At 38.6% G+C, this 13,361-nt stretch overlaps 1 protein-coding gene across 1 annotated transcript; it reads right to left on the bottom strand.

Moving 5' to 3' along the window:
- Nucleotides 1-2,703: 2,703 nt before the first annotated feature.
- Nucleotides 2,704-10,656, bottom strand: LOC133236543 (olfactory receptor 12D1-like). The gene is made up of 2 exons (XM_061398634.1): nt 6,682-10,656; nt 2,704-4,752 (listed from the first exon to the last, which is right to left on the bottom strand). The coding sequence occupies exon 2, from the start codon at nt 4,747-4,749 to the stop codon at nt 3,823-3,825; it is 927 nt and encodes a 308-aa protein (XP_061254618.1). The 5' UTR covers nt 4,750-4,752; nt 6,682-10,656; the 3' UTR covers nt 2,704-3,822.
- Nucleotides 10,657-13,361: the final 2,705 nt, after the last annotated feature.

Raw genomic sequence — 13,361 nt, forward strand, 5'->3', positions numbered from 1 at the left:
TAACATTGGTATTTTTAAAACAGTTTTTCTGCTTTAAGATTTTTTAAATTTCTGTTTTCTGTATTTTATAGGTTCAGAATGATATAACTACATTTATATTCATTTTACTTATCCTTGCCAATTTTTGTTGTGCTTCTCAAACCTGATGATCTACATTTCTATGAATTCTGGGAAAAAAATCTTTAAAGTTATTTCTCTGAATATTCCTTGTCACACATTCCCTCAATTGCATGGAAAGTAGATCTTTCTGGAACCATTATTAGACAGATATTGAATATTTTTTTGTATCTTTTATGAAAACTAAGCTCTTTTTCATGCTTAAAAAATTTTTTTTCCTCATTCTGTGAGAAATTCTTGGATCTGTCAGCTAGCTTCTTCTGCCCTTTTTTGCATTTTATCTGCTGCTTATATCATCCATTCTTTTACATTTTGGTCACTGTATATTATATTGACATGTTTTTTTTTGCTTATTTTTCAAATGTGCATTTTAAAAACATATTAGTTTAATTGTGTTTGTATTTATTCCTATAAGCATTTTATGAGTCATGTATTATTTGTATTTTTTCAACTTGTCACTCACATGAAAGACAAGGGTGCAACACAAAGCACCAGACTTGTCCCTGATGACCATGTGGTTTACCAACTGAAGCCCTGTAAGATTAATAGGACATTAGGTGGACCCTTAAACAGACAGAAAACACTGAGGGCCAGGTGGTTCTCTTATGTGTTTACGTACTATATAATATTCCAAACTTGATTGTAACTCAGAAAAAAGAATGAGCTGTCCTTTTCTTTGACAGAAATTAGCCAGAAAGCAATGTACAGATGCCCTTACAATCACTGTCCTCAAAGAAAAAGAAGATATGACATATGATGAAGACAACAATAAGAAAATAAGAGATTAGAAGCACAGTAAACAATGGGATAAAAATTAGACAAAATGTGGTACAGAAATTTTGAAGGAATTACCTTATTCCTGAAGAGGGACCCTTGAGCTGAAACAGAACCAAAGTCTGTCTATACATGATTTAATAAGAGTCTAGACTAAAGAAAAGGGACCTGGAAAAGTTAAAAGTGAAGGAAAAGACAGATGTGTACCAAGCAAAGAAAGCACAGGAGATAATAATAACCTGAGATAAAATATGAGTCAAAGTGAAAATAAAAAAATTAAATGGGAAAACCAAAAAAGAAAAAAAAAAAGAAATGAGTCAGAAAGGATAATTAAGTTGGAGTCTTCAGAGTTAAAAAAATTTATATTTTCACCATACTTGGCATTGTATAGTGAGATTTAAATCTACTCTATTTACAAGAATAGTGTTTAGATAACTCTATGTAAGCAAAGCAGCAACATGTATATGTTATTATTGCTCAGAGACACTCCATTGGTATGATTTTCCTTATTATGAGTTATGCTTGAGCTTTAAGTTCTTGATTGACTCTGCCATATTTTCCCAATATATTTTGATTTGTTTCTCAGTGAGGAATGAATAGATGTGACTCAGCAAAAGAGGTAGGCTTTTCTTTTCTTGAAAACTTTATTAGAGCTGCCTTCATGGCTTTGTTTCTCAGGCTTTAGAGCATCAGATTAAGTGTCGGAAGCAAAATATTATAAAAAAACAATATAAAAATAGTAAGCTTCCCTCATAGCTCAGTTGGTGAAGAATTCGCCTGCAATGAAGAAGAATGGTTCGATTCCTGAGTCAGAAAGATCTGCTGGGGAAGGGATAGGCTACTCGCTCCAGTATTCTTGGGCTTCCCCTGTGGCTCAGCTGGTAAAGAATCTGCCTGCAATATGGGAGATCTGGGTTCGATCCTTAGATTGGGAAGATCCCGTGGAGAAGGGAAAGGCTATCCACTCCAGTTTTCGGGCCTAGAGAACTCCAGTGACTGCATTAGTCCATGCGGTCACAAAGACTCAGACATGACTGAGCGACTTTCACTTTCAAGTAAAGTCTAATGCAGTTGGAGAGTCAGTATGTGCTTTAGAAACTCAAAGGACACCAGTAGAGACACACAATATGATGATAGCTGGTGGAGGGGGCAGGTGGAAAAGGCCTTTGCTCTGCCCTCAGCAGATGGGATCCTCCACACAGTAGAGAATATGTGTCTGTGTGTGCGTGTGTGTGTGATTGGGTGAATCAAATGGAAATGAAGCAAAGAAATGCCATCAAGGACAGGAAGCCAGTAACCCCAAGCTCACTGACATACTCATTGGAACAAGTGAGTTTTAGGAGCTGGGAGATATTGCAGAAGAGTTTGTAAATGATATTGGCACCATAGAAGTGATGGAGAAAGTAGCAGATGTATGCATAACTTCAGAGATGACCCCACTCATCCAAATGGCCAAGATTTCTTGAGTACAGATGTTGACGTTCATGATGCTTTCAGAGCGCAGAGGAAGGCAGACAGACGGCCACACAGCAATCATAAGGCATCACTGTGAGCACGGCCATCTCAGCAGAGCCACAAAGAGTGAAAGCACAACACTGCAAATGCATTCCCAGAGGGGAATATTGCTACTGTGCAGAGTCAAGTTGCAGATGAACGTTGGTCCAGTCACAGAAATATAACATAGGTCCAGGAAGGAGAGATGTTTCAGGAAGAAATATACAGGTAAACAGAGACTGCCATCCATGGAAGTTGCAGTGATAATGAAAATGTTATCAGTTAAAGCCACTAAGTATAAGACTAAGAACAGAGAAGTGAAAGAATATACTAATTTATTTATTCTTAATATTTCTCTTATATTACTTCATGTCACACTGCTTTACAGTTTGTTGAAATAAGGGTAGAATGTAAAAGAAAAACAAAAGATTAGAAAAAATTCTGTAAATCAACATTTTCCATGACCAGAAGTTGAGAAAAATAACTAAACCATAAATAAGATAAAAGATATTCTTGAGATGTCTTTTCAAGCTGCCTCCATTATTAATAACACTTCATAGTAATTGAGAATTTGACCATTGAGTTCTAAAAATATTGAAATCATTTGAAGTTAAATTACTGGTTATTTTCTGTTCATTCATGATTACAATATAATTTTATTTATTTTGCCTCCCTGCTTGGATAACAAGAAATCATGATGTACCTCTTAAAAAAATTCCCCTTAAATCGTATGTTAAATGGTGAGTTAACATTTAATTTTCTGAGTAATTATGTCCTAGATTAAAATTCTCAAAATCTGAAAGCATAATAATTTTACTTCTCACATTAAAATGTGCTAACCTGGAGGGGTGATTTAGACAGGCTTAAAAAACTGTACACGTTACATGGGCAACAGAGGCAAATTTCTGTAACTAAATCCAGAGAAGAGTTTGTTGAGATATATAGCAAATCTACTTTATCACTGGTATCTCAAAAACAAATTCAGCATTAGACTTCCATGGCTGATGTTTCATTTGTTCACATTTCATTTCTATTACCTAAGAATGTATTGTTGAACACTAGACAAGCCTTTTGCAGGTCCACATGTATAGATGGGCTTCCCAGGTGGCTCTAGTGGTAAAGAACCCCCCTGGCAATGCAAGAGGTGTAAGAGACGTGGGTCTGGGAGATCCCCTGGAGGAGGAAATGGCAATCCACTCCAGTATTCTTGCCTGGAAAATCCCATGGACAGAGGAGCCTGGAGGGCTACAGTCCAAAGGGTCACAGAGTCAGACCTGACAGAAGTGATTTAGCATGTACACACATATATATGTATTTATATCTATCTATATATATGTATTTATATATTTGATAAACAATTTGAGAAGCAATATATTTCACATTTCAACTGTCTCATTGCTTGTTTATGCTTCAGAAAATATCATAGACTTCTTCAAGTCAGAGTTTCCTTCTGATCACCCTCCTCAATGCCTCCTTCACTTCCTTGTTCCTCAAAGTATAGATCAGTGGATTTAGTACAGGAGTGACCACACTGTACATAATGGCAATGATCTGTTCCTGGTCCATGGAGCTACCCGAGGCAGGACGGATGTAAATGAAAAAAACAGGACCAAATAAAAGAACAACTACCAAGAAGTGAGAGGCGCACGTGGACAGTGCTTTATGGAGCATGCTACAAGAATGGGTCTTGAAGAACAGATAAATAATAATGTAGAAATAGGAGAGAAGGGTTAGAAAGAATGAGCCCATGGCAAAAGTCCCCGTGACATTATTGAGCAGCCACTGGTTGAGCTCAGTGTTCCCACAGGCCAGCTTGAGCAATGGCTTAACATCACAGAAGAAGTGATGGATGTGGTTGGAACTGCAGAAGTTTAAGCGAGAGGTCATTACTGAGTGCAGCAGGGCATGAAAAAAACCAATGATCCAGATAGTGACAGCCATCTGGATACAGACCTGATGACTCATGATAAGAGTGTAACAAAGTGGTTTGCAGATAGCCACAAAGCGGTCAAAGGCCATCACGGGCACCAGCATGGCCTCTGTACTACCCAGAAAGTGGAAGAAATGAAGCTGGCTTATGCATCCCAAGAAAGAAATTGCTTTGTGTGTAGAGAGGAAATTCTCCAGCATCTTTGGCAGAGTCACCGTGGAGTAGCAGATATCTAGACATGACAGGTTGCCCAGGAAAAAATACATAGGAGAATGAAGTCTTGGATCAGAGATGACAACTATCAGGATGGCTCCATTTCCAGCCAAATTGAGAAAGTAAATTGTAAGGAAAACCACGAAGAGAACCGGCTGCAGTACTTGGATGTCTGTCACTCCCAGGAGGAAAAATTCAGTGACGGAAGTTTGATTCAGCATCACCTAAAAGACAAAACAATAATGAAATGCTATCTCCTGTGGGCTTCCCTGGTGGCTCAGCCTGTAAAGAATCCACCTGCAATGCGGGAGACCTGGGTTTGATCCCTGGGTTGGAAAGATTCCCTGGAGAAGAGAACAGCTACCCACTCCAGTATTCTGGCCAGGAGAATTCAAAGAGCCGGACATGACTGAGCCACTTTCACTTTCATCAGAACCAAAAGCCTCCTGCTGAGGATTTTCCTACCTAGACACCATATTCTGAGGGAGAGCATTGTTATTTTAAACATTTACAGCACCAGAAATTGTATAATATTTGGACCATTAACTTCATAAATATTAAGGCTACATGTTGGTAATGAACTGTTTCCTAACCACTTTTTTTCTTCATTAGGTTTATCATTATTTTTTCCTTTACCCAGAGATTCGGAGCATGTTGCCAGCCTAGCATCTTATCTGGCTGTGAACTTCTACATTCTGATGCAACTTCCTTTTTGTCATCCCAAGTCAGCTCTAACAGAGGGTAAACTTTTAAGCACTCCCCTCTGCTGTCTCTTGACTTAGTAGGAAACCACCTGAAGGGTTTCACTTCAGAAAAAAAGACAATGAAAGGATAATAAGAGCTATAAGAATCTGAATAGAGATGCAAACATTAAAGTGTTCCCTATAAACAGGAAATCATCTCAAGTTTGGAAAATCCCTGAGAGGAGAGACAAAAGATTTTAAGTGACTAAAATAGAAAAGTGAATTAGGGGACATTTCTAGGGATCCTGTGGGATTCTAGGCTTTATAACCAGATAAAGTTTGAGAAATTATCTAACTTTTATTACACCTTTATGAAAGACTGGCTTCAAGGGATTCAGAGTAATTTTCCTTAATCAGTCCAGTTCAGTTACTCAGTCGTATCCAACTCTTTGCGACCCCATGGACTGTAGCATGCCAGGCCTTCCTGTCCATCACCAACTCCCAAAGTTTACTCAAACTCATGTCCATTGAGTTGGTGATGCCATCCAACTATCTCATCTTCTGTCATCCCCTTCTCCTCCCACCTTCAATCTTTCCCAGCATCAGGGAAATTAATAATTGTTATTAATTTTCCTTAATAGCCAAGTATATTTTGTAAATTGTTAAACTCTGTGACTCCTGCTTAAGATATAATTGTCATGCCAGATATTATTTTTGGTTCTCTACACAAAACAAAATCGTATCAAAAATTCATTTGGAGAAAAAACCATTTCCTAACATTAAAAAAAAATCAATGAAACTTTCTGTACTAAATGATTTATTTCACTGCATCACAGTGAATATGTAGAGATTACATATCTACTTTTTAGAATATCTAGAGATATGGCAATAAAATTGTAGACAGTAAAGAACCTTCATAATCTACAAACACAAGTTTCATTATAAGATAAGAAACAGGTCTAAATCCTCGGCTTATAAATTTACTACAGGCAAGAAGACAGATAATATGGACAACTCTCCAGCTTGTCTCCTAGTTCATTTTCCTACCTGGTTGAGTGTTCAAATTCACAGTTAAGAAGCCTTATCAGGTTGACACTCCTGAAAAGTAAATGGTATAAAAATATTTGAAAAATATTTGATGTGATGGTTTATATTGGGATTACAGTATAAGCTCTTCATCTTCTAAAACCTCTTCTTGCTGAAATTCTGCCCGTTTTTATGATCCACGGATCTTTAAACATATCATCCCTAAGAGAGAGTGTCCCCTGGGTTTGTGAAGATTATTGTAAAAATTAACATGTTACCTTTCTTTCCTCGCAATATAAGAGGATTCTCCTCAGGGAATTCGTCATCTTGAGTTCCATTTTTGTTGTTGTTCCTATTTTCTTTGCTTACTGTGTTTCTTTCTTAGTTTTAGAACCACAAACAGTTTGAGACAATTCACAATGACCTCGTGTTTTCTTAAATTACCTTTTATTTCCTGGGACCAGAGGTGTGGATGCACTTTCTTATCTTGGGCACTTTCCTTCAAAAACTGTATGAAATGGAAGGAAATTGAGCAATGACAGTTAAAGAATGAGGGCCAGTGATATCCCATTGATCCATACAGAAAGATATCTGTATTTCAATACCTTTTAAATATTTTGCTCATTTATTACTGTGGTTCTATGGAAAACAAAACAAAAAAAAAAAGAGGAATATGGAGAAGTAGTATTGTTTTTGTTTCTTCTAAATCTGATTCTTCACTGTTGGTATTAACACTAAAATATTTTCTTTAATTTTGGGGTCCCTGAGCTCACATTTCTCTCTGGGAGAATGAGGCTGGTCTCTCCAATGTGTATCTTCACTTCTTCCTATATCCTTTAGGTAAAAAATCTGATTCATTGAAGGAGTACCTGTATGTGATCTAACATCTATCAAAGTTTTCTAATTACAGTTATGAATGCCATGTACTTTATGTATCTTTCTACTGCAGTTTATTTTTCTTGCTTTGCCGAAACTCATTACATATTCATCACATTAATAGTTTCTTGTTCTAGGATATGCTATGAATAGAATACAAATCAATAAGAATTATTGTATACTCATTGTGTAAAATATTGTTCTCAGTCCATATATTTGTATTTCTGTCCTTCCTTGATAATCTCCATATCTTTTTTTTCCCCCCTACATCTTTAAAGTGATGCCAAAAATGCTAAAGGGCTTCCTGCAGGAGGTATTTATTTCTATGGCTGGTTCCTTGATCCAGTTCTTTATCTTTGACTCTCCCAGGATAGCTGGATGCTTCTGGGTGGTTGTCAAAGGATATAATCCCTACTAGTAATTATTACCCTCTCTGCCACTCCCAGATGGTACTTGGAGCTGGTGGACATAGCCTGTCTATTTGGCTTAATGGTGGATGGATTGGTTGTGGCCCTGACGGGCCCAGTTGAAGTTCTGTGGCTCAACCAAAATAGCCACTTTCGCTGTGACTCCATGCCTTTGATAAGCCTGACCTGCTTATCATTCAATATTTCCATGTGATAGAATGGGAAGGACTAGAGAGCTCTTCAAGAAAATTAGAGGTACCAAGGGAACATTTCATGCAAAGATGGGCACAATAAAGGACAGAAATGGTATGGACTTAACAGAAGCAGAAGATACTAAGAAGAGGTGGCAAGAATACACAGGAGAACTATACAAAAAAAGATCTTCATGACCCAGATAATCACGATGGTATGATTACTCACCTAGAACCAGACATCCTGGAATATGAAATCAAGTGGGCCTTAGGAAACATCACTATGAACAAAGCTAGTGGTGGTGATGGAATTCCAGTTAAGCTATTTCAAATCCTAAAAGATGATGCTGTAAAAATGCTGCACTCAATATCCCAGCAAATTTGAAAAACTCAGCAGTGGCCACAAGACTGGAAAAGGTCAGTTTTCATTTCAATTCCAAAGAAAGGCAATGCCAAAGAACGCTCAAACTCCTGCAGAATTGCACTCATCTCACACACTAGTAAACTAATACTCAAAATTCTTCAAGCCAGGCTTCAACAGTACATGAACCATTAGCTTCCAGATGGTCAAGCTGGATTTAGAAAAGGCAGAGGAACTAGAGATCAAATTGCCAACATCTGTTGGATCATCGAAAAAGCAAGAGAGTTCCAGAAAAACATCTATTTCTGCTTTATTGACTATGCCAAACCCTTTGACTGTGTGAACCACAATAAACTGTGGAAAATTCTGAAAGAGATGGGAATACCAGACTACCTGACCTGCCTCTTGACAAATCTGTATGCAGGTCAGGAAGCAAAAGTTAGAACTGGACATGGAGCAACAGACTGTTTCCAAATAGGAAATATAAGTATTCCAAATAGGAGTATGTCAAGGCTGTATATTGTCACTGTGCTTATTTAACTTCTATGCAGAGAACATTATGAGAAATGCTGGCTGGATGAAACACAAGCTGGAATCAAGATTGCTAGGAGAAATATCAATAACCTCAGATATGCAGATGACACCACCCTTATGGCAGAAAGTGAAGAAGAGCTGAAGAGCCTCTTGATTAAAGTGAAAGAGGAGAGTGAAAAAGTTGGCTTAAAGCTCAACACTCAGAAAACTAAGATCATGGCATCTGTTCCCATCACTTCATGGCAAATGGATGGGGAAACAATGGAAACAGTGAGAGATTTAATTTTGGGGGGCTCCAAAATCACTGCAGATGGTGATTGCAGCCATGAAATTAAAAGACGCTTTTTCCTTGGAAGGAAAGTTATGACCAACCTAGATAGCATATTCAAAAGCAGAGACATTACTCTGCCAACAAAGGTCCGTCTAGTCAAAGCTATGGTTTTTCCAGTAGTCATGTATGGATGGGAGAGTTGGACCATAAAGAAAACTGAGTGCCAAAGAATTGATACTTTTGAACTGTGGTGTTGGAGAAGACTCTTGAGAGTCCCTTGGACTGCAAGGAGATCCAATCAGTCCATCCTAAAGGAAATCAGTCCTGAATATTCATTGGAAGGACTGGTGCTGAAGCTGAAGCTCCAATACTTTGGCCACCTGATGCGAAGAACTGACTCACTGGAAAAGACCCTATTGCTGGGAAAGATTGAAGGCAGGAGGAGAAGGGGTCGAAAGAGGATGAGATGGTTGGATGGCATCACTGACTCATGGACATGAGGTTGAGTAAACTCCAGGAGTTGGTGATGGACAAGGAAGCCTGGCATGCTGCAGCCCATGGGGTTGCAAAGAGTCTGACATGACTGAAAGACTGAACTGAACTGACCTGTTCAGACTCTAGAGTGAGTGGTCTAGGTAGGAACATTATTCATTAATTGTGTGGTCTCCTTCATTATTCCCTTTGCACTGATTGTGGAATTTTCTTTAAAGTTTATTGGATTTATTTTGTTTTTGTTTTTTTGTACAAGATATCTGTTACAGTATTTAATTATCTCATATTTAAATGTGATATATTGCTACTTTTATTCAGTTTTAATTTAAATCTTTGGATAGAAAAACTTTTGTAAGTTTTGTTCATTTTTAAAAAGTGAATTCATTTCTATTTTTAGTTGTATTTCATGGTCTACTAAATTTTCTATATAATCGTTATTGTTGTAGCTGAATATTTGATTTGTATATGTTGGTTTTTATTAGGCAGCATTACTTAAGCTTCAAATTCATTTTAAATTTGCTTCTTATTTACATCGATTTTATTGTTACTGTTTTAAATGAACAGACTTTCAGAGCACTTTTAGTTTCACAGAAGAATTGAGCAGAAAATACATAGTTCCTACATAACCCCTCCTCGTTTCCCACACAGCCTCCTCACTACCAACATCTCTACAGAGAAATACCTTTGTTACAATCAATGAATCAACACTGGCACATCATTCCAAGCCTGTGTGGTGGTGGTGGTTTATTCGTGAAGTCGTGTCTGACTCTTGCGACCCCATGGACCGTAGCCTGCCAGGCTTCTTTGTCCGTAGAATTTCCCAGACAAGTACACTGGAGTGGGTTGCCATTTCCTTCTCTAGCCCACCGTTTACATCGTGTTTCATTTTTTGTGTTGTGCATTCTATGGTTTGGACGAATGCATAATGTCAGGTATCCACAGTTACAGTGTCACACAGAATGGTTTTTCTGCCCTAAAAATCCCAAGTTAGATCTCTTTATCTCTCCCTCCCCAGACTCCTGGCAACCACTGATCTTTTTATTGTCTTCAGTTTTGCCTTTTCCAGAATGCCATGTACTTGGAATCTTCTTTCACTTATTAATATGCCTTTAAGATGCCTTCATGTCTTTTTGTGGCTTGATAGCTGTGCTTTTTTTTTTCTTTTTACCTATCCATTGTATGGATATGGCTTCCCAGGTGGCACAGTCAGTAAAGAATCTGCCTGCCAGTGCAAGAGAGGCAGGAGATGTGGATTCAGTCTCTGGGTTGGGACGTTCCCCTGGAAGAAGAAATGGCATTTGTCACCATATAATAAACATTGTTTTCCTTGTGATGCGAACTTTTAAGATTTACTCTCTTAGCAATTTTAAAATATGCAATTATTAACTATAGTCAACCTATACCTTGTATACCCAGGACATATTTATTTTATAATTGGAAGATTGTACCTTTTATATATATATTTAATTTTGGGGTAATCATTTTGCAATATAGACAAATATCAAATCATTATGTTATATATTTGAAACTGATATAATGTATGTCAATTATATATCAATAAAAAAATCAACAACCAAAAAAAAAAAAAAAAAGAAATGGCAACCTGTTCCAGGATCCTTGCCTGGAAATTTCCAAGGACAGAGGAGCCTGGTGGGCTACAGTCCATGGGGTCACAAAGAGTTGGACACAACTGAGACTGAGCATGCAGGCATGTGTAAGGATGCACCAGTATCTATTCACCTGTTGAAGGGCATCTTGTTTACTTCTAAATTTCAGCAGTTATAAAGCTGCTATGAACATCCATGCGCAGGTTTTTGTGTGAACGGAAGTTTGCAACTTATTTTGGATAAATTTACAGTTTTTATAATGTCAAAAATAATATATTCTGCATTATTTAAGGTTTTTGTCTCTTCCCTTCCTCTTCTTTTATTTCCTATTCATTTTATTATTTAATTACATTGGCTGAGATCTATTACAGTAGCAGGGATGCAGTAGTGGAAACCTTTATTTTTAAAATTCTTTATCTGTTAGGGGACATTATATTTTAAGTCTGATTTCTAGAAACTGTCATTTTCTTTTGTGGTAATGTGTTACAGTGGTCCATAACGGTGTTTGATGAGTTGTTCCTTTTAGTGCATTTGTAGTTGCAAACACCTTTCTTCTATAGGTGGGCTTCCCTGATAGCTCAGTAGGTAAAGAATCTGCGTGCAATGCAGGAGACCCTGGGTTGATTCCTGGGTCGGGAAGATCCTCTGGAGAAGGGATAGGCTACCCACTCCAGCATTCCTGGACTTCCTTTGTGGCTCAGCTGGTAAAGAATCCTCCTGCAAAGTGTGAGACCTGGGTTTGATCCCTGGCTTGGGAAGATCCCCTGGAGAAGGAAAAGGCTACCCATTTCAGTATTCTAACCTAGAGAATTCCATCGACTGTATAGTCCATGGGAGTCGCTAAGACTTGGGCATGACTGTGCAGCTTTAAAGATTCTGACACAACTGTGCAACTTCACTTTCTTCTGTAGGTAAGACTTTTTATTTTTAAACTTGATTCTGAAGATTCAACAAGTTAGAAATTAGAGGGCTTTCCTTTGGTTCCTTGTAGGTGGCACTACTGCATACATGACTGCGCAACTTTCACTTTCTTCTGTAGGTAAAACTTTTTATTTTTTATTTGATTCTGCGGACTCAAAAGTTAGAAAGGAGAGGTCTTGTCTTTGGTTCCTAGTGGTAGCACTGCTGCATAAGTTTTTGGTTACACTTGAGAATTGGCACTTTGCTCCCCCTAGCACCTCTGTCAAGGTGTCATCCAGTACTCCTGTTGTCACTGCTTGTGCCTCCAGGATTGTTAACACCTTGCCCATCTGGTGTTACTGGCATTGCCACCTAGGGCATTGGAATGGCTGGCACATCCACTGCACCCAGGGCCTCCTGTGTTGCAGGCTCCAGCCACCACAGGAAAAGGGTGGAGGTGGCTGGAGAGCCAGGGTTGGGAGGGTCCCCATATTGCCCGGGGTTGTTGGGTTCATGGGCATTGCTGCTGTGGGTGGACGCTGCCTGGAGTTGGAGTGTCTCCACAACTAGCGGGATGGGGTCCCAGGCCTCACTGTCTCTGCCACTTGGTTGCCTGTGGCCATGGGGACTGCTGAGGCTCAGAGATTGGAGTCATGTGCTGCCTCCCCTGAAGATACTCTGTTTTCAGGGACCACAGGTTCAGCTGCTGTCCCTGGAGGTTGGGAATTATAATCCCTACCCGTCCTCTGCTCCTGGTTGTGCCTTTTCTATATGTTCTAGTCCTAACACTTATATGAACAGATATGTGGAATTCTCTGGCATCGTGGGGTGTTGGGCAGAGGCAACTTTGTTGAGTTATGGATGTTTTACTGGTTTTAGATGGAAGGGGAGCAGCAAAGGGAGCCATACAGCCATGATGCTGTCGTCACCCTGAGCCCATATATCTTGCTGAGGAGACTACCAGGAAGAATTGTGAAAGTTCCAAGCAATTTCTTTTAGTTGACTATTATAAAATACATAAGGAATGAGATGAGCTAAAAACCAAACCACTCAGCTTTCAAGCAGAATTTACAGGAAATTTAAAGAAGCCAGACAGTTCAGACTCAAAAGTTTAACTGTATGTAAGTCCTAGATACTCTATATGGTAGAGGGTTATCAAACTAAAAATGATGTTGAGGCAAAGATCAAATTCTGGTGCTGGGAGTAAAATGTGGGCTTTGGTTAGATATCTCAAGGATGTGGCTGTAAGATCCTTTGTTGGGACCTCAGAAAAATAAAGAGGAAACCTAGATTAGATTCTAAAAGACTTAAGGTCAGGTCTCCTAGACCCTCTCTAAGAATCTTAAGGACATGACTTATAGACTTTCAACCAGACAAAAATGTTCCTAGAAATCTTAACAATATTGTTCCAAAGTCCTCTGACCCTCAGCTCAACTCAGAGAAAAGCTTGTATCAAAGAGCTTTGTGAATATGGCATTTGTCTAA

Source organism: Bos javanicus, chromosome 23 (genome assembly GCF_032452875.1).
Source record: "Bos javanicus breed banteng chromosome 23, ARS-OSU_banteng_1.0, whole genome shotgun sequence".
Taxonomy (NCBI): domain Eukaryota; kingdom Metazoa; phylum Chordata; class Mammalia; order Artiodactyla; family Bovidae; genus Bos; species Bos javanicus.